General features: G+C 41.3%; 1 protein-coding gene across 1 annotated transcript in view; it reads right to left on the reverse strand.

Moving 5' to 3' along the window:
* The window catches only part of DGKQ (diacylglycerol kinase theta), a 213681-nt gene that overhangs the window by 36760 nt on the left and 153822 nt on the right, over window positions 1-23099 (reverse strand). Inside the window, exons 8-14 of the mRNA XM_088478399.1 lie at window positions 8530-8630; window positions 8160-8383; window positions 6501-6591; window positions 5966-6020; window positions 4794-4855; window positions 4454-4604; window positions 3259-3297 (exon numbers count right to left, since the gene is read on the reverse strand). Coding sequence (XP_088334525.1) covers window positions 3259-3297; window positions 4454-4604; window positions 4794-4855; window positions 5966-6020; window positions 6501-6591; window positions 8160-8383; window positions 8530-8630 — 723 coding nt within the window. The remainder of the gene's footprint in view (window positions 1-3258; window positions 3298-4453; window positions 4605-4793; window positions 4856-5965; window positions 6021-6500; window positions 6592-8159; window positions 8384-8529; window positions 8631-23099) is intronic.

Below are 23099 nucleotides of genomic sequence, written 5' to 3' on the forward strand. Positions count from 1 at the left end.
AAGTAAACACATCATTTATTAAGCGAATGATAGTGATGAGCACTCATTTTTATATGGATATCTATTATAGTGCTGTTCAATTAATTCAGTGTGTATTATTTTTAAATTAATATGCCAGGCACCCTCATTATGGCTCTCATCTATCCTACACTTCACCTTTCCTTATTGGAGTGATGCCCTGGGGTGGCCTACGCTCTGGATTTCAACCCTAGTATGTTAGGGACCTACCCTCAGAGGTTACCTGGGCGCAGTGGGTAGGCCCATAACCATGGCCATGATTATGCCAAAACCTCTTTTATTATTTGCTAAATTCTATTACAAAATGTATTATTATATGTAATGAGTAATGTTGGAGTTGTGCATCTGTAATTCTTCTTTGTGTGTTTGCAACAATAGTCTCCACAGGTAGCACCTTCCATTATATATATTTTCAGGGTGTGCAGTCCAGGGCCCCCTTTCCACATACTCTGTAGATCCTAGCAAAAAAATCCTTAAAGCTAAGTAAACACATAATTTATGAAGTGAATGATACGGTGAAGAGCACTCAATTTTATATGGATATCTATTATAGTGCTGTTCAATTAATTCAGTGTATATTATTTATATATTGATATGCCAGGCACCCTCATTATGTCTAATGAAGTCTGTGTGAAGATAGGTGTAATATATCTGAAATATTCACTTTAGGTGCCCATACACGGTGCGATTTTTTACACGATTTGGCTGTTTTTGATCGATCATAATGATCAATCGTGTAAAAAAGTGTAGTTTTCTGGACGATTACGATGCGAGTCCCCGGCGTCGTGTATCGGCATCGTAGATCAACTGAACCTGCAGTAAGATTTCGACCCATTGTGTATGATGTGACACACATCGTACTGTGTTTGTGCACATCATGCACGGTAGAGATGCATATAGCACGGACCAGGGAGACTCGTGCTACATTCATCTGTGTCATTGACACAGAAGCACGGATGGGCCAGCGAGACCCGTCTGTGCTGCTGTGTATTTCAATGACACAGATGCACGCACGGACCAGGGGTTCAGTGCTACATGCAGTGGCGTCACCTACCTTGGTGACAGCTGGTGCGGGCGCTTAATCCTTCTGCGCGCCGTAGGCGTGCAATCCCGAAAGGTGGCGTGGCTTCACAATAAGAGGGCGTGGTATCATCCGCGAAGTCGCGCCTCTTATGTGTGCCGATCTTGGGGCGTTACCGCCTCCCATTCTAGGCACACAGTGGACTTCCCCAGCGCTCCTGCAGCTGCTGGGGCAGCCCAGTGTCTCTCCCTGCCTCTCTCCGCATCCTGGCGCCACGGTGACATCAAAATAGCAGAGCAGCTCTGCTATTCTGATGTCACCCCCTTCGATTGGTGTCACCCAGTGCGGCCCGCACCCCCCTTGTGATGCCAGTGGCTACATGCATTTGTGTCACTGACCACAAGTACCACCAGCATGCGGGGCATTACGGGCCCACTGGTACCTGTAGTTCCACAGCAAAAGCAATATTAAAATAAACACAGGACACACACACACACACCGTACAAGTAGAAGTTTATCTTGTATTTCCAGAACCAGGACCGGATCAGAGCCCAGTGCTGTTTGCTCAAAGTACGGGGGACCGCTACGTCGTTTGTCCACTGTATTTTGGCAACCAGGGCTGGTTCTGACTAGCCCGATGCTGGTTGTGCTTAAGAACAGGAGACCCCTACGACCTTTGTTTAAGCACAACCAGTACTGGGTCACTAAAAGCCCGGGGCTGGTGTCTCTGATTCCGTCCGTGCTCTGTGTCAATGACACAGATGCATGTAGCACGGATCTCCCTGGTCCGTGCTACATGCATCTGTGTCATAGCACACTTTATCTAATGATTATGCAAATCATTAGATCGTGCACGATAGATTGGGTGAACGTCATGCAGCTTTTGCTGCACATCGTTCACTTTAGCTGCCGGAGGGAGTTCAAGGGTGATTGCATATGAGGTCGCATCGTATACAAATTGCACCGTGTATGGGGGCCTTTAGATATTAAAGACACCTTTTTAAAGATTGAATGCCCCTCTAGTTCTAGTATCTGACAATGGTTGCCAAGTTTTGGGCTACAAAAATAATAGCAATATATACTAAGACTTTTTTTCTTAAAAAAAAAAATCTGCATGCTTTCTACACCACTTCTAAAGCTGGGTACACACTCGGATGACTGATAGGATGGAGTATCGGACGGGTGGGCAATCTGACTATTGGTAAGTGCATACACACTTACCAATTGTCAGCCTGATAAGTTGTGATTGACGTCACAACTTGGACCGTTTAGTTCAGCTGTCAATCACCGGTAGCCTCTGCAGCAAGTGTAGAGGCGGTCGATTGACCACCCATACACACAGCACAATGCACCAATATATCTGTAGATATATTAAGCATCGGCTGTGCTGCACAGCCGACGCGATATGTCTATAAACAACTTCGTTCACAGAGATCGCTGGTACACACCCACTGACGAAGCCACGATTTATCAGCCATTCAATTGAACGACTGATATGTCGGCCAGTATGTACTCAACATAAGGTAAACATAATCAAGTTAAGCAGGGGTGCCGAGGGGAGGGTGGGTACTAATTACCCAAGGCTTGATGGAGGGGCCCCGAGTCTAAATCCCACCCCCCTTAACTGCCAGCGGCAGCAGCCTGGGTCTCCCCAGCCTGGCCCACAAAGTTAAGTAAATGCTGAACATCTCTGATTATGGACTATCCAACAGTAGTAATATTAAGTATAAAGTCAGATACAGTTAATTCTATCAAGAAAACACAGGCAAAAATATCAACTTGTCTCATGCAGCTGGAAACCATTTGTGATACTTTAGCTATATATATTGCAGTCTTTTACATTTCAAGGAATGAGCATGAAATTATGGATGTCTGTGACATACATACAAACACAGCTACACATATGGAAAATGATTCAAAATGAAAGAAAAAAAAAAATCCAAGATATATATTTGTACAGGTTATCATTTACCAAAATTAACGGAAACTAAAAAAATAATTAAAAAAAATCTAATTCCTGTAGGTAATCTGTACATGCGAGAGGCCATCCCACCATAGTAATATATTGATTAAAGAACACACACACACAAAAAACACTGCACTACAATTTGTAGTGAAGTTTTCAGTTTGACTAACTAATTAATAATACTTGATTACAAAACACTCTTTGGGGGGTACAGTATATATAGCAAAACACTGCCTCACAGGATGAGCATTACCTTGGGGAGCATAAGCTGGAACCACAGTAACCAAATGTTCTGCAAAGAAAACAATGTATTGTGAATATAAGTCCAAAAGACATATCTATTATTATTTTATGATTTTATTTGCACAGCACTATACATTGGGGCATTCAAGATAAAGTAATTACATACAGTACAATTACATGAAACTCCAAAACTGCTGCTTATTGAATTGGATATTTACTATCTTTTCCACTGTAAAAACTGAGACGGCAAGGAGTGAAGGTCAGGTTGTAAAACATAGTGATTTCATAGCGATTCTGCCTTTAAAAAATTGCCTGAACACTAAACAGTCGGTGAAATCACCAAAAAATCTGTGGTTTTGCAAACACAATGCTTACTAAATTTTCACCTATATATTGCTAGATTGCAAAATAACTGGATCGGCCAATATATCATGCCCCCATCGGCCAATGTGTACATTCAATATGTCTGTGAACAACATCGTTCACAGACATATTGCGTTGGCTGTGCTGCACAGCCGATGAACAGATATGTCTGCAGACATATCTGTCCATCGGCAAGTGTGTACGGGCGATCAGCCGATCGCAGGGACGGTGAGCGGAGGGGGGAGGGAGGAGCCAAGAGCGGGTGCTAATTACCCGGGTCCAGCACTGCTCCCCATCCCTCTTAGGTCACAGCAGCCGGAGAGTTTCCTATGCCAATGGGGGGGGGGCGATCACGCTGAAACAGCGGCCCCCTCCCCAGCGCTCGGCGATGCAAATTCTTTTTTTCCTGTGCTTTTTCCGAAGGGGGCATGGCCACAAGTTCCGCTATTAGGCCACACACCCTACCCGCCCCCAGGCCAGCCCAACCTGCTGCAGCATGCAGATGATGGTCGTTCAGTGTGTATGAACGACCATCATCTGCAGATAAATCTGCAGATCACTCGATCTGCAGATATATGGCTATAGTGTGTACCCACCTTTATGTAAGAAATCTGAGTAGAGCAGTAAAGCCTGTATTTGTTACTAACCAAAACCTTCTATACATTGCTTATCTTATCTCTAAGACTTTTGAAGGGCTTAGAAAGTATCACATTTAAATCAGATGACTTCATATTATGAGCTAAGCTCTGTAAAACATGCTTTGAAAGAAATCAATAATCTCCACTGAGAAATCGAAGACCAATGGAGTTTTACATTTCATTTAATTGAGAAAATCAGCTCACCCTTAATTCCCAGGGCATCTTTTAAGATATTGGTGTATTCTTCTGCAGAAAGCAAAGGAGGCAAGCCACTGAGCAGTATCTCTATTTTAATGTCAGGCTTTAGGTTTTCTTCCAAGTAAAACCTGGTCTGGTTCATCTGTCGTATAGACGTCTGCCATGCAAATCAAAAGCAGATTAGTTAAATTGGGTTGCTCATATTATTGGCAAAAATAAAAAATAAAACTTTTAAAGCCAGAATAATATAAAATGACTGCTGCTATTTTCTATTTTCTAGCTGTTTATGTATCCTGTAGACCATCACATGGGAAATGATTAGAAAACAGATATCCAATGTACTAACCTTCCGTATATCTTTAAGTCTGTCAATAATTAAATCTTCAACTGGCAGAACCATTCTCTGCACTATGGAAAGATAGAGATAAATTACTACAATGTTATGCCGCTAAAAAAAATGCAATCACATGCAGGCCAAAACTATAGAAATGTCTATATAGGTGTTAGGGAAGAGGACAGCATAAAGACAGAGTCAGCATTTCAATGTTCCCTGCAACCTAAAGGTCCCAATACTTGGCCCATCCGCCATGTTGCTGGATCCCGGACAGATCCTGATCAGATAACCTGAATCGGAGGTCTTCTTGTGCCCATAAAGTACATACTGCAATTTGAGGCCAAAAAGGACTAGACTGGCCTTATTGCCCATCATTATTACACCTTCAGTTATCTCTTAATTTAGAAATTGTTTGCACAGATTCCATTAGTTATTTCAGTGTAATGTGAACATGAAACAAATCAATTGTGACCAATGGTTGTGGAATTGCCTTAACAATGACAAAATGTTACAAGGGATTACTAATATCACAGGCAGTAAATAATAAACGCAACCATTTATAAAGACTCCAACCCATTTTGTTTATATTCTTTGTACTTATCTAATGTAATTATTAAGGCATAAATTAATTTATAAAAATATTCCTGTTAACTAAAAACAGTGAGAAAAGTGGGATAGACACATTATATCATGGGTGGGGAGAGAATCATCCACTAAAAAGATGATCTTGTCCTAAACTTATTGTAGTTTCAGACATTCCCCATAAAAACCCCATTACAAGTCTTAAAATATATTTGTAGATTCACCTGCTAGGAGAAGAGTCCCTAGGTTACACTGAAAATTCTATATAAGTTCCCTAAGATGCTGGCGTTATGGTCCTAAAACAAAAAACCTTGGCAGCTGGCAGTGGACGTTACCAAAATTACAGTTCTTTATGGCCCATTCTACATACTGCTACCTCCCCTTATCCTAGATGCCAATAAGATAATAACCAAACCCACCAGAAACATAATACATGCAGCACAATGTCAAACTACAGCAGGCTGTAAAAACCACATGCCTCTCCCAATTAAAGCAGAGATTGTCATTTTGGCATGTGTACTCAGAGGAGAACGTGACATTTGTCCCATTTAACGCCACAAAGCTTTAAAAGAGACAAAGAGGTAATATATGAGGGTACTTACCTTGTTTGCTACCCATAAGGACTTCTACCAGCCTGAAAGCCTCCAATTTTTCCTTCTATAAAACAAGGACATACATGTATAAGCAATCTCAGTGTGCATTTCATTAATGTAACTATAAAAAAGTGTTGCTGATCAGCTCCCTTTCCTATGCTCCCATTTACAAAACCAGACCAGGTCAACAAGAGCAGAGAGCCTTATTATGTATGCCACACTCTCATCACTGTTGCTGCTCTGCCATTTTGCCGGAGGCGCAGGATTGGGCTGATAAGCAGTGGGCATGTCATGTTTTTGATACTCTACCCAAACTACATTTTTTTTTTTCACTAGAGTAACCCTTTAAATCAGGGATGGACAATAAGCAGCACCCCAGATTCTGTTGGACTACACATCCAGCAAGTCCGGCCACAGTTTTGCCATCACCACATGCTAAAACAAGGGCAGGGCATGCTAGGATGTGCAGTTCAACAGTGGCTGAAGGGTCATTTATTGCCTGCCCCTGCTTTAAAGGGTACCAAACAAAAAAAACAATTGTTACCAGGCGCCTGAGCTGTAGAAGAACCTCTTGAATGATGTTTTTCACTGTGGTCTCATGAGTTACTGGAATGGAGATATAGGCCACACCCACTCTAGGAATACAAAGTGTTAAGAATAAAAAGAAGGTAAATGTGTATATTTTGTTTAGCATGAGCAACAACTTGCTGAACAGTATTCAAATGCATATGCAGAGCTGTGCAACGCACTGACGTTTGCATTTGTACAATGGCGTAATGTGTGCAGCATTCATCTGATGGACAGAACAAAACGCACAACAGCATTCAAAGTCCTAGCACAATTAAGCAGAGATATCAAAAAGTTCACAGTTTGGAATGTAACAGAATTTTGCTCTCAAGACGTTTGTAAACCACAAAAATAATGTCATCCACAGGCACCACATCCTCTTTGAAATGGACAATTTATGTGATGACAAATGTCAAGCAGCTTCCTGTTTAAGTGACAACAACCAGATAGCGCATGCTGCCATTCCTCACATACAAAAGGAGCAGAATGTTTGAAAAGTGAAATACAAGAAACATGAAACATAAAATGAATGAATGATTATGCAAAAATAAATACAAAATTACTTTTTCAACACACACACATACATACAGCAAGATAAAAGATGAATGTGCCAAAAACAGTCTGTACGGTAAAAATGAAGCCCTTAATTACTCGGCCCCAGACTTGTTGGAGAGGCATGACGTGGCAGGAACCGCCACTGCCCCTTAACAGTCAACAGCATTTCTCCCCAGCCCAAGCTACTGTGTGCTGGGCTGCGGTGGGTCCAGTAAGACAGCAGTCTCCTCTGCCTGCATGATGTGCTTAGGGGAGTGGTCGCAGTGTATCTGCCCCTTGCTGAGGGGCCTCCCCTGTGCAGCGCTGTGCATCGGTTTTTCAGATTTTTGTAGGGGCCATGGCCACACCTTCACATTTAGGACACACCCCCTACAGTACACGGTCCCACTCTCTATGGCCCTGCATATTCTAAACATATGATGGCAGACAGCTTTCCACTATATTCTCTGTATACAAGCTTTGATTCTTGTTACGTGGCTATAAATCACAAAGTGGCTCCCTTTAATCAACCCCTTGTTAATTAGCTATTTGCCCCATGTATTGCAAGAGAGGTCCATAAAAATTTTGCTCCCCATCTGCCCCCTGCCCAACAGGAGGGAGAGAGATTACTCAAAAGCTACAGCTCTTGGTACTGGAGGCCACAAATAGCTCTGCAATAGATATTTAGGTTAGCTGGTCCATGGATGAGCTATGGGTGGCTGTGCAGTACATTTATTTTCCCTGTACAATCACTACAATAAAATGTGCACATTTCAACTGCTTTAGGTAATGGGAGACTGATCTCAGAGAGGCCTGTCGCTTGTAAGCCAATTTGATTAGTGATGTGACCATTATATGGGTGCAGTTGCCTTTAAAATAGATAAGATTAATAAGTGATCCAGCCCATAGGTTCAATGTCCCCAAGGATCTCTCTCTACTGAGCACTATAAACTTCCCTTAACTTTATGTAGTAAAATAGTAAAAGTTAAAGCAGATTAAAAAAAACAACTTAATTTACTTATTTTCTCCTTCCAGCATAAACTCAACCTGCTGACAAGTAGCTGAAATTGAGCTATATACAGGATAAATTGAGTGCACCTACTTCATCCAGCCGAGATATACTTTAATGACTTCACGCTCCTTTGCTTTAGCCCGAATTATCCAAGCTTCAGGTGTGGCCTCTTTGAACACTGAACTGACTTTGCCATCATCTGTAGCACCATTTCTGTTAATGATGTCATCAGAGACCAAAGTCTGTTGAGTCAGTGTCTGAAGTTCATAGTCCTGCGGCTCATCAGGAATGTAGAATGCCCTCAAGGCAGCCTCCTGTAACCCAGGGACATAAATATAGGTGTTCACTTCCAGACAATGAAGCATTTTACGGTTTAATCGCTCCAATCAAACCCATTTCACAGGAGATGTATTCGTTGATGTAACAGTTATAGGACAAATGACTAAACAGTTTGTCTCACCACTACTTCTTCACTCTTTGCAATTCTCGGCACTGATATAATCCGGGGCTGATTCCGTTTTACTGCATCATGGCCATCGTAAATCTTTAAACTTTGCTTGCCTGTAAGGAAGATGCATTACAAAAAAATAAAAAAAACCATGAATAGAAAGTTCAACAAATTAAAGGAACTTCACAACTATATATAAGTATTACTGTGCAAGTCTTTATTGGAGAAGTGTGATTGACAAACTTGAAAACATACTTTTCAAACAATTTGAAGGGGAGCATTTTTTATTGATACATTACTTGACTCAGGGGCATATCTATACTGGGTGCAGTGTGCATGGCGCACACAGGCCCCCAGGTCCAGGGGAAGCCCGCACCGCACACCCTGCACCCATGTTATCTAAACTTACTTCTCCGAGGTCCCGTGTCAGGTCTCTCAGTGCTGCTCAAAATGCCGGAAAATGGCCACCGCGGCCATTTTTCCTGCGTTTTGCGCATGTCCTGTGAGGAAATTGCCGGGAAAATGGCGTCCACTGCGCATGCACAGTGGAGTCTGGGCACACTCTAGTGCCCAGAGTATACGGATTCTGCAGTGGCTGGACAGCTGCTTCAGTCGGCTGCTGGGGTGAGAGGAGGGGGCCCATCACCATGACGGGGGATGTACACGGGCCCCCTCTTCTCTAAAGACACCCCTGACGTGACCATTTCTAAAATTAAATTTAAAAAAGTGAGAAAGCACTTGCATAGAACTAGAGGACAGCCATCATATCCCAAACATACAATGCTTTTGATGTCCATATATTTATGGAAAGTGTGTGTGTTCTATAGCTGCCAACATTTCAAAATATTTTCCAAAGGGAAGGCTATAGGGTCCTGAGATTCAGAGATGGATGAAATGCAGATGTTTATGCAGATCGAGTATTTATTTGCCATTGCACATGCGTGTAAGCCGCATTCGTTGTGTGATTGTGCTCGCACAGAGGATTTATTCGCAAAGTGAGTGACAGGTAGCAGGTAGTCAGCATTTGGGGAAGGTAAGGGGGGGTGGTTAGGCAAACGCAGGCTTGCCTGACCGTCTAAACGCTGTTTAATGGGCGTGCATACATTAGCTATTTTGCATTCTCCTTCGCAGCATGAGAACTCTCTGCATGTCAGGACAGATGCGGTGTTTGAGACAGGTCAGACTTGCCGCTAGGTGTAACCATCCCAGGTACCCTCTTAGAGCACCAGCACTAGGTGTGTATATATCTAACATTGTACTGTCCAACTTTAGCAGATCAAATTTGTAACATCCCAGATTAGAAGGAAGCTCATATTGTTTGGGTTCCCATAGCAACCGTGCAGGGCCGTGGCTAGGCTGTGCTGCGCCCAGCGCCGTCCTATGTTGCCGCCCCTTCCCTCCTCCACTCCCTCCCTCCTGAGCTTAAATATAGACTATAGTGCTGGGAGGGGAGGTGGGCGTTTCCTGCGCCCTCCGGAAACAGTAGCGCTCCGGGCGACGGACCGGCTTGCACGTGCCTGGAGCCGCTACTGCAACCGTGTATACTACTTAATCGCCCAACTATTTCATTTTCCCATGTTTATGCAAAGAAATTATTTTTCATGCTAATAAATGTTTTATTCACTTTAGTACCTTAACTGGTACTTGTTAATTATACAGAAGCCACTCTATGAGGTCTTTCCTGACAGTGGATTCCTCAGTCCCATCAGCTCCTCCTGCTGCTTGTTTGTCTGCTCTATTCAGTGAATAGCAGCTACAGGTTTGAGCTACACTATAACATTACAAGTCTCACTGAATAACTTAAAAATGCGTATACTAGCTAGCTATGCAGTGGTTTCAAAGCAGTTTACCAAAACTTTCTGACGTCGACATTTATTCACAGCACTATGCCAGTAGCGGGAGTAATGAAACTTTGTGATGTACATTTACAAGCAGCTGCAACTCACCAGTCTGCTACTTTTAAATCTCCCACTGCCTGACTCAGAGCAATGAATAAAATAGCCTGGCAAATAGGAACTTTGAAAACAGCTTCCAGATCTTAGCATCCATATTGTAATGCATTGTTATTAAGGCTCGGTTTAACACCATGCAAATGAACCAGAGATGGTAGTCTGCAGGCATTGTAGTAGTTTGTGAAGAAAGAAAGTGGGTAGACTACAGGTTTGAATGGATGATTATACAAATAGTTTAATACCATCCATTAATTTAAAAATTGCTGTCATTTAGAAGATAAACCATCAATTTTAGAAGCACTATCAAAAAAATGGGGTTCTCTCATAAAAGCTTACAATCTAAAAGAGAAAAAAAAAGCAATAAAAACAAGTATTACTGTTTTCTAGTAACAGACTATGATCATCTGATAATTCCACCCACAGAAATGACTAATACGAATTTCAAAGACAGTTTCCCATGCTAGGCTCAGCCAGAAAGACAATATGAGAGTGGAAGCGATCTATAGATCAGTTAGCTTTACAGTATTTCTCCAGGGATAAAAATAGAAACCTTTTCTTGCAGGAACATTTACTATGCTTAAAAGGATTTCCGGGCACACACAAAGGAGGTAGGGTGTTCTAGGAAACTAATCCAAGGACTACTATACAGGGTATAGTTAGGGCTTTTCCTGTGCCTGACTATTTTGAAATCACAATGTTTCCTTTTATGCACATTTATAGGCACACCACCTTATAAATAATTAAGCTACAGTATGTTCTGGGGTTTCTACAACTTAAATTTTACTGGAAATGTCGGAAATGCCCTACTTATGATTTTGTGTTTTGAAAAGATCCGCCAATGATTTGGTAAAATGCAAACCAATAACAAGGTGTTTTTTTTTCTTTATAGCATCACCAACTTATATACACAAATATATAAACACAATACACATATACAATACATACATAGGCATAGGAACGGGAGGGGGGTGCAAGGGGGGCGGCTGGCTCCCCCCCAAACATGTGAAAGGAGAGTCGTCCGTAGACTGTCAAGGGCTGTGGTTATAGCAACAGGCTGTATGGCCCCTGTCTTTAAGTTAAAACACTGCACATTACACCTCCTTCTCCGTGCAGTGCAGGGGATGTGCACCCTATTGCTATAAAGCACAGCCCCTGACGTCCGCGGCCATCGCTCAGGTAAGAGGGTGTGAGCAAGAGGGACAGAAGGAAGAGAGGGGAGCCCAAACGATTTTATGTTGCCCCCAACATAAAATCGTTCCGATGCCCCCTGCATACATATATTTATATACATACATATATATTTACATACTTTACATTTTATATACATTCATATATGTAATCGTATACCACTGCGAGCGGTCACGTTTTGATATACGCACGCCTTGATGTGAGTATATCAGAAGGGTCTGTGAGTTCAACCACTCAAGGCGCCAGAGATCGACTGCACACCGAACAGTGGTGTCTCATAAAATGGCCTCTCTTGTGATGAAATAGGGTGAAGCAGATACAGAACGGGAGGAAAAAATTGTTTTGAATTGGCTGTTTGATTTGAATTATTTTCAATGAATAAACATTTACCTGGATAACAGTGTAAGTGAATAAAACGGATGAAATATTTCTGTCAGAAATGTGTATTTCTGTCAGTGAGCCAGTGTTGTGCTGCTTTTCTCTGAATAGTTTCTCTGTGAGTGATGCTATTATTTACACTTGTGGATTGACACTGCTGTGGCTTTGTGATGAGGTTTTGGTGACAGTTTAGGTGTGCGGTTACCACTGGGCGGTGTGTGATCATTGGGAAATAATGCACGGTCATGTGATCTAGTGTGTCCAATCATCTTAGTGTATTTTTATCATAAAACATATTATAAGGTTGTGCCCCTATATTAAGGCTGAATCAAGTAAACAAAATTCTCCTGAGAGGGGGCATAGTGTTTGAGAGGCTATAGATCAAAATTGGACGTACTGAGCTGAAATTTGGCATGGATGCGTAGAACTGTCCCCGCTGCTGCATGCCAAATTTCAAAGCAACATTAATAAAAAATTAGTAAATGGTGAGTAATCTAAAGTTTTCTTCCACATTCATATATATATATATATATATATATATATATATATATATATAATATATATATATATATTATATATATAAAGCACTAATCCATGGCTCACCATTCCTAGATTTGGGGTGCAACATTGTATGTGACCACATTGTTTAAATAGAAATCACAGGGGCTCTGCACTCACCATAATAAATAATAATAATAATAATAATAAACATAATAAACAGCGGGGTTTTGGTTCATGAATTGATCAATTTAAGCTTGCAGCCCCCGTCACGGTACCCCACTTTACTGCATGCACCCCTTTAACTAGTTAACTAACTTGTGTCAGCTGTTTTGCTAGGTGCTTTGCAACAGGTGTGCTTGGTAACTGTCTCACGTTTAAAAGCAAAGTTGCTGTGAGCTTTAAACCTTGATAGCATACCCTGAGTTTAACACTGATGTGATGGCTATGTCCTTGTTATAATTCTGAGCAATAGAGTAGGGACTTGCAGTAAAGGGGGGTCCCATGACGATGGGCTACAAGCTTAAATGCATTGATCAATTCACGAACCAAAACCCCACTGTTTATTATGTTTATTATTATTATTATGGTGAGTGCAGAGCCCCTGTGATATATAGATAGATATATATATATATATATATATACACACATACATACATACACACACTACCGTTTTAAAAGTTTGGGGTCACCCAGACAATTTGCGTTTTACATGAAAAATTACTTATTTATCAAATGAGTTGCAAAATGAATAGAACATATAGTCAAGACATTGGCAAGGTTAGAAATAATGATTTATTTGAAATAATAATTTTGTCCTTCAAACTTTGCTTTCATCAAAGAATGCTCCTTTTGCAGCAATTACAGCATTGCAGACCTTTGGCATTCTAGCTGTTAACTGTTGAGGTAATCTGAAGAAATTTCACCCCACGCTTCCTAACGCACCTCCCACAAGTTGGATTGGCTTGATGGGCACTTCTTGTGTACCATACGGTCAAGCTGCTCCCACAACAGCTCAATGGAGATCTGGTGACTGCGCTGGCCACTCCATTACAGACAGAATACCAGCTGCGTGCTTCTTGCCTAAATAGTTCTTGCATAATTTGGAGGTGTGCTTTCTGTCATTGTCCTGTTGGAGGAGGAAATTGGCTCCAAACAAGCGCTGTCCACAGGGTATGGCATGGAGTTGCAAAATGGAGTGATAGCCTTCCTTATTCAAAATCCTTTTATCTTGTACAAATCTCCCACTTTACCAGCACCAAAGCAGCCCCAGACCATCACATTACCTCCACCATGCTTGACAGATGGCGTCAGGCACTCTTCCAGCATCTTTTCACTTGTTCTGCGTCTCACGAATGTTCTTCTGTGTGATCCAAACACCTCAAACTTCGATTCGTCTGTCTATAACACTTTTTTACAATCTTCCTCTGTCCAATGTTTGTGTTCTATTTCCCAAATTAATGTTTTCCTTTTATTGGCCAGTCTCAGATATGGCTTTTTCTTTGCCAATCTGCCTAGAAGGCCAGCATCCCGGAGTCGCCTCTTCACTGTAGATGTTGACACTGGCGTTTTGCGGGTACCAATTAATGAAGCTGCCAGTTGAGGACTTGTGAGGCATCTATTTCTCAAACTGGAGACTCTAATGTACTTTTCTTCTTTCACAGTTGTGCACCGGGGCCTCCCATTTCTCTGGTTAGAGCCTGTTTGTGCTGTTCTCTGAAGGGAGTAGTACACACCGTTGTATGAAATGTCCAGTTTCTTGGCAATTTCTCGCATGGAATAGCCTTCATTTCTAAGAACAAGAATAGACTTACGAGTTTCACATGACAGTTCTCTTTTTCAGGCCATTTGGAGGGTATAATCGAACCCACAAATGTGATGCTCCAGATTCTCAACGAGTTCAAAAGAAGGCCAGTTTTATAGCTTCTCTAACAAGCAAACCCGTTTTCATCTGTGCCAACATATTGCACAAGGGTTTTCTAAACATCCATTAGTCTTCTAACGCGCTTAGCAAACACAATGTACCATTAGAACACTGCAATGGGCCTCTATACACCTATGTAGATATTCCTTTAAAAACCAGACGTTTGCAGCTAGTATAGTCATTAACCACATTAACAATGTATAGAGTGTATTTCTGATTAATTTAATGTTAACTTCATTGAAAAAAAATGTGCTTTTCTTTCAAAAATAAGGACATTTCTAAGTGATCCCAAACTCAGTTCTGGGGGTGAAAATGCCTTTGTCAGTCCGAAAGAGAATGGTCTGACTGGTTCAAGCTGGCAGATGGGTGACAGTAACAAATGACCATGGGGGTCAATACACCAAGCCTTGGAGAGAGAGATAAAATGGAGAGAAAGTACCAACCAATCAGCTCCCGACTGTCACTTTACAGGCTGTGTTTGAAAAATGACAGCTAGGAGCTGATTGGTTGGTACTTTATCTCTCTCCAAGGCTTAGTGAATAGACCCCCATGTCTTACAGCAGTGTAATGCAGAAGGGCATCTGTGAATACACAGCACCACGAACCTTGAGGTAAATGGATTACAACGGCAACAGAGCATACCCATTCCATTCCTATCATATATGAACAGGAAATGGAGGCTGAAGTAGGCACAGGCTCACCAAAAGTGGACAGTTGAAGTTTATAAAAAATAAATAAATAATGAATTTAGTATACAAAACATGATGCATAAAACCAAAATGTATTGTGTGAATGGTTCAGACTGGTGGTGGTGGTGTAAAGGTGTTGGGAATGTTTAGGGACCTGATTCACACCCGGTCGCTAAGTTGCGCTCGCTTGCTATGAGCGATTTTCGCCCATCTGCGCATGCATATAATTCGCAGTGCGCGTGCGCAAGCCAGTCTTTGCAATCTGATTTTAGTTTCTCGTAAGCCACTATCAGGTCACTACTTTGAGTGACAGAGAAAGGTGCTTGTAAACGGGGGAGTGGTGTTGTGGACGCAGGCGTGTCAGGTAGCGTCATTGTACACGTCACCTGCATGTATTTCAGGCCGCAATGATCGATGGCACCGATTAATCCTACAATTCCCGGAGATTATGTGTGTTGCGAGTGGCAAGGGGGCGTCTTTATACATTTGCCAGCGCTCTTTAACATAGCTCACAAAGACATAGAGGGATTCCTTACGCGACGCAGTGCAAGCGCTTCATTTAAATAACTGGCCCATTTTTGCTAGTGACCAGCCGCATCTTGCGATCAGGTCTGAATGAGCTCCTAGGTCCCTTAATACTAACTGAGCATCATTTAAATGCCACAGCCTGAGTATTGTTAATGACCATGTGCACCCTTTAATAACGTCACAATCAATCAATCAATCTTCTAATGGCTATTTCCAGCAGGATAACACGCCATATCAGAAAGCATACATGACCTGAATCTGGTTCCATGAACATAACAATAGGTTCAGTGCAATCCAACGGCCTTCACAGTCACTATCTCTCAATCCAATAGAGCATCTTTGGGATGAGGTGAAACAAGAGATTTGCAGCATGAATGTACAGCCAACAAATTTACTGCAACTACACTTAAAGTGACACCATGGACCAGAATATCTAGGAGATGTTTCTAGCACAATGTTTAACTCATGCAGTGAAGAGTTTAGGCTGTTCTGGGGGTAAAGTGGAGTCCTGCCCTGTACTAGAAAGGTGTAGCTAATAAATGTGTCCTAACTATATGTATGTATGAAAACATACACAGAAGAGCCAAACCATTATGACCACTCACACACAAAGCAAATGACGTTGACTATCTCTTAACAATACCCCATGTCAGGTCTATATTAGACAGTAAGTTGACATTGGGTAATTAGATATGGGCAGGTGGAAAGACCTGAGCGACTTAATAGCCAGACAACTGGGTCAGAGCATTTCCAAAATGGCAAGGCTTGTGGTGTCCTTGATGTCAGCCATGGTAAATACCTACCAACAGTGTTCAGGGGAGGAAAAAAACAATTAAAAAAACAGTGTGTTGTGTGGCCAAGACTCATTCATGCACGAGGCTACTGTGATACAAATTAAGTACATTTTAGTGATGGTGATGGGAGTAATGTCACACAATGCATTGAACTTTGCAGCATATGGAGAAGCATAACTGCTGGCCAATCAAAGTGTTGATGCTAACCCCTGTCCATCGTAAAAAGGGCACAAAAGTGCCAGAACTGGACCTTGGATCAATAGAAGAAAGTTGCCTAGTCCGATGAATCCCATTTTCTAATGTACCATGTGTCACATTTACCTTGGGAAGAGATGGCACCAGGAGGCACTGTGGGGAAAAAAACAAGCCAGTGGAAGGAATGTGATGTTTTGGGAAATGTTTTGCTGAGAAACCAGAGTCTAGTCGCTCAGGTGGAAATTAATTTGACGTTTACCACCGAGTAAACATCATTGCAGACTAGGTATATAATTTCATGGCAGTGATACTCTCTGATGGAAGTGGACTTTTTCAGCAAGATAATGCACCCAGCAATGCTTTACAGACTTTTTCAAGAACAGGAGTTCAAATTATTCCCCTGGTCTCCAAATCCACCAAATTCCAATCCAATCGAGCATCTGTGGTATGTATAGGAACAACAATTTCGATGCACGTTGGATCCACCTTGCAGCTTTCAGTAGTTAATGGGTCTGCCGATAACATCCTGGTACCAGATACCACAGGATGCCTTCAGAAGTCTTGCAGAGTCCGTGCCAAGCAGGTCAGGGCTTGTTTGAGAACACCCAAAGGCAGGGTGCATTGCAAAATTAAATCAAAACTCTATCATTAGGCCATCCAACCAAAAATACATTTGGAATGAAATAAAGAATAAAATATTTTATTATTGTAAGTTTTAGCAGCATGGTATCTGTATAGATGCCATATCATGGTATCCTGATACAGATGAGTACAGTGCTGCTAATTCTTACTTCTATGTGGCAATAAAAATGTTATTCCGTTTGCACATATTTCGGGTTCGCCAGCTTGCTAGATTTTTATACAATATAAATATATTTCACATAAAGCAAGTTGTTTACCAGATGACAGAGTCATGGATGTACCCTTTTGTATTTTGCCTTCAATGACACTGCTCTTCAATAGCAAGGCCACAGGGATTTATATTGCCACACTGTTTTTTCCCCACATCTTAAATGACTACCTCCACCTAAAACAGCGTTTCTCATCTCCACTCCTTATGCAGGTGACTTACTCTACTTGACTATGTCAGTAAGCATCCTACCTGTTTCCAGAGACAGAAATCCTGCTGTTTAAGAAACACTCATCTATCAGAATTGGGTTGGATATGGGTCAGAATACCTACAGAGGCATCCAGACAGTCAGAATCCTGATACTACCAGGTAAGTACCCTAACGCTAACCCCTACCCCTAACCCTCCCTCTCCGATACCTAAACCTAACCTCCCCATCCCTACACCTAACCCTCCCCCCTTAGTGCCTAACCCCTAACCCAACCCTCCCCTAACCCCTGATAGTTACCTTCGGGATGCCGACGGTCGGGATACTGGAGCCAGGATCCCATATGCCGGGATGCTGACTGCTTCCCATCAGAATTTTATTTGGGACATACTGTAAAAGGAGAAATCATATGTGCCTTAACTCCCATGTCCAAGAGACTACTGAATTTTGGGGAGTTCTGATGCACTCAATAACTTCTGGATCCCTACTACTTCCCCAATTAAGTGGCTGGTCCACTTGATGAGATGCAGAGAATTGGCCTGCATCTCTCATTTCTACCTTTCCTCCAGGAGATCAAAGTATGCTTAAAATGCTACCGCTTCCTTAACAAGATAAAGAACAGTGTTTATAAGCAGACAATAGCTCCCTGAATGAGGTGTTGAAGTTTAAGGATAATGCTTTTCCAAAATCCCAGGAAAATTAAGCAAAAACACCACTCCATACAGAAAGCTGTTTTTGTGTTGCCATCAATTTGTCTCCACAGGAGCAACTGAGAACTTATGAACATAGTACTTTTGTAGAATAAATGTCCTAGTATTTCAAATGCCTTTGTGACACCAGCCAAAGAGCAGCCTTGATATTTCTATTTGTTATTACACTTTCCAAGAGATGTGTGACATATAGGGCCTGTGATTCTTATATACATTTCTTTTTTTTTTTAAGATACATACAAATAAGGTTAATACTGGATTGTGCCTTTTTATAGTTTTTGTATACAATTCACATCCTAAATGGAATAAATCGTGCTTTACTATGATGAATGCTTTTATAGTTACAAATTGACATACTAGAGCAAAATGAATAGTCTGAGGTTGATCAACCAGACATCCTCAGTTTTACCTGGCGCTCAAATGAACACTACTCAAAAATTGAAAAAGAATGTTTGTGGAATAATGGATGTATCAATAACACGACACAGCGCTGCAAAACTTAATGTCAGTTGCTAATCTAACATAAAACTACAACCAGTAAACAAGAAGGAAAAAGTTGCGCTGCTGTGGCTGTGTAAATTCTAAATACTTGATTGATTGGAAATCACCTAAGCCTCTCTGAATCATATATAAAAAACATAAGTACACGTTATAGATACTTTGTAATGGTCCTAAGAGTTGGGGCAACAATCATATTATTGTGATTTTATTTGTATCCAAGAGCTACATTCTATTTATACTTTAAGTTATTGTATGTTCAATAAATGTTTTTTATATATGATTCAGAGAGGCTTAGGTGATTTCCAATCAATCAAGTATTTACAATTTACACAGCCACAGCAGCGCAACTTTTTCCTTCTTGTTTACAAATTTACATACTGTCCTTAATACAGGTTATTTTCTTTTAACATTCTCAGTGCCGGAAATTCCAGATAAAATGTTACGAAAACACACAGGATGTTACATTACATCACAAAATAGGATTACACTTACTATATGGCTGGAGAAAAATGTATTTTGAGACAGTCTGGAAACAGACATTAGAATGGCCTATACTACACAGTGCCTCTGTCGCTGTGAGTTGTTAAGTAGCATAAACTTGTTTGGGTCGGGATCTGATTGAGTATAAAAAATAACATTATTATAATATTAAGGAATTAATAGGAGGGACAGAACAAAACCTGCAGAGTTTACAAATCACATGCAAAGCCTTCACTTACAAAGCATGCACTCCATAGTTCAGAGTTCTCAGATTAAGTTATTGCAAACAGCATTCAGACAACTATTTTAGCAATAGCCTTTTTGTTTTAATTCACCTATGACTATCTAACATGCAGAGTAAGAATATATAGGGGCTGATTCACGCCCAGAAGACGAACCATCCCTGAGCGTGCATTAAGACACCTTCCTGGCACCAGGAAGTACCCACTACATTTTGAAGACACTTTTCTGAGCGTGCATCTGAAATCACAACTGCCACGAACACCATCAGGACGGAGGCACAGTAGTAAAAACAATGGCTGCACTGCGTCCGACAGTGCATTCGACTTAGAATCAGGCCTATGATGAGAGTTTCCCCCAGCGTACAGAAGTCTGCAGGGAGTATTTTGCAGTTATCCATCCAAGCAATGTAAAAATAGGCTATGAGAATTCCACCCAGCATAGAGATGCAGAGAAGTGGTACTAGGAAGTAGACAGGCACGGCAACAATACCAGAGTGTGGGATTTGTTTCATATTGTTATATTTTTTTAATTTGTAAATTATAAAAATGTTTTCATCAGCAGCGATTACTTATGTTTTTGTGTTTCTTGCTAATTTAGTACAAACTTTAAAAAATGAATACCTGTATTTCTACTACAATGATGACAAATGAAAATTATTATTTTTATAACTTCAATCCAAGTCTTATACAGAGTATTGTTTATTTTTTTCATTAATTAGCGGCATTTCCCATTATATAAATGGTTACAGCAATAAAATATATATAACCTCCTAAATCATTCTAAAAAAAATATCATTTTTTTTAGTTTCACAACTTTGAACTGTAATAAGGGAGGTTTTATGAATAGCTCCTGTTTGTAACAAATACATCGTGACTTGCTTTCATTGTAATCTGTCTGTAGTGTACTACTTGCTCAACTACTGTACTACTGTACTGTCCTTAATTGGTAAAATCACAATGTAATCTGGCAGTGACTAGTTCTTAGCACAGTGAATAGCTGGCAGTGGGCCTTGGCAATACATGGGGCTACATTTACCAAGCAGAGTGTTGGTGTAAGAAGAAAACAGGTATGACTGGATTGCAATTTGAAGAGCCAATAGCCACATTTTTGTTAACTTGTGGTAAACCCCCCCTCTCCCCCTGTTTAATGTTTGTCACTAAGGATATTGTGCACAATTTAGCAGAGTTTAGAGTTGCCTAAGTCAGCTCAGTTTGTACAGTTATCTTTTGTTGTCGAACCATCAGACATTCTACACATCAGCTTTGTTACCAATGTCTCAAAACTCACTGATACTTAGCGATCAATACCAAAACATTAGATCAAAATAACCATCCAGATCACAAAATGAAGACTGGTAGCCAGAAGAGGAAATGAGATCAGATGAACCAGCAGGCCACCAGGAAATCTTGAAGAAGGGAAACTGAATTACGCTCACCACTGTGCTTGGCCTATATTAATGAATTTGTTATTAATATTGATTTATAGAAGTAATAAAAAGATACTGGGTAATAATGAACAAAGAGGTTTGGGTGCCCTGGTAGCAAGCTTACAATCTACTGAATACAGTCTACCTCAGAGTTGGTGAGTTACCTGGTATTTAGGTCTCTTAATATTACACATCAGACTAAGGGACAAGCTCAGTGATAATAATATCAGGGCTCAACATTTAATGTACAAAGTTAATTATGAGCCCGATTCAGAGATAGACATTATTGCAGAGCTGCACAATGCAAATGCAGAACGAGGTGTCAGCCATCTCCTTGCAGCATTTGCGAGCACCACTGCAACCGATGGACCTATTCTGCACATGCGCAGAAAGTGTCCTGTGCAGACGCAGACCCGGAAATATTGGAGATGTACGTTCATCATCGGATGAACGTACGTCTATGAATCCGGCCCTATATTTTGATGCTGTATTGTTTTTGGTGCCTATGTCCTGTTCAGACTATGATTCCTATCCTTTGTATGCTGGGTCTCTTAGGTCACAAATACTGTGTGGTTTTCCATTTGTAAAGCGGTTTAAAAGGGAGTAGAAAGACAGCCGTAGATATCATCTGTGTGAATGACTTTCTCCACTAACTCTTACATACTTAAGGATTATAACATCTTCTATATAGCTTCAGCCACCAATAAGACAGAGTGCCAGAGCTCTTACATACAGGTGTGATCCTACACATCCTTGCTACAGTCGCGCAAAAAAGCCCTTCTTGGCGCGCCATGTCCCGTGAGACTCTGCTATGCGATGGGACTAGGAAACACCTGCAGACTGTGCGGATTCATTTGATATGCGACACTTGTATATCTGTGTGCGACTGAGTCTCTGAATCTGTATACGACAGATACACATGTGTTGCATATGTACGATGTAGTGAACAGTTTTGAATAGCAGTCAGTTATTTCACGGTTTAATCTATGCATGGCTGTCAAATGTAATCCCTCGTTGTTGCAGGAATCTTATGAAATATCTGCCGATCGCCTGTACACATGTTGCAGGGACCCGGCGGTGAGTGACAGCTAAACTGGGAGGTCAATTTAAATGCCCGTCCAGTTGTGACGTCAGGCCCAACACATTGGGCAGACAATTGGCAAGTGTATATGCACTTACCAATCGTCAGATAGGTCGGTGGCTTAACCTAGTGTTTACCCAGCATTAGATACAACATAACCCAGCTTGAAGTATTACACTGAAAAGTAGATAAATTAAAAAAAGGGAAGATAAATCCACCCCTACAGTTTGTTACTTGCATAACCACACAACAAATGCATTGAAACATTAATATGTGAAATTCAGAGATATAGGCCCCACATGAGGGCGACGTCAGTGTTCGAGGTGTGCCAGTATACAACGGTATGGTATACTGGCACTTCAAGCACTGAGCCGCCCGCCGCCGAGAGGCATATGGAGAAGGCAACGCTGCTGCCTTCTTTATATGCCGGTCACTCACTGAGATTGTGTTACCAGCAGACGCCCAGCGGCTCCCTCCCTGCAGCCGAAGGCTGGAGCTCACTCCCGAGCTACGCCTTCCAGCTCCAGCATTGGATGTTGGGAGAGACGCCATGACGTCTCTCCCCACAGTGCAGAGTGAGGAGCTGTCGGACGGCGGTGGGCGCAGAGCTTCAGGTAAGTACTGTTTTTATGTCATTATGTGTAAGGAGCACTACTAGCTTGGGCATGGTATAGGGTGCAATACTACACGGGGTACTATTGCTATTGTGGGAAATGTATAGGGGGCAGTAATGCAGATTGTGTAGCTTTCAGTGCAATTAACATAAAATTTGTCGCAGCTGCCACAAAGAAGACTGGGTATATTTCTCCTAAACACTATAAAAACAACAAGTAGTGTCTGCGCGTACATCATACACCAGAAAAATGTAATTAAATATAGATGAATTTTACTAATTTAAGAGACATATTTTCATATCATAATGACAAAAGACACATGA

The sequence above is a fragment of the Taudactylus pleione genome, unplaced genomic scaffold (genome assembly GCF_031769625.1).
Source record: "Taudactylus pleione unplaced genomic scaffold, aTauple2 ptg000214l, whole genome shotgun sequence".
NCBI classification, from domain to species: Eukaryota; Metazoa; Chordata; class Amphibia; order Anura; family Myobatrachidae; genus Taudactylus; species Taudactylus pleione.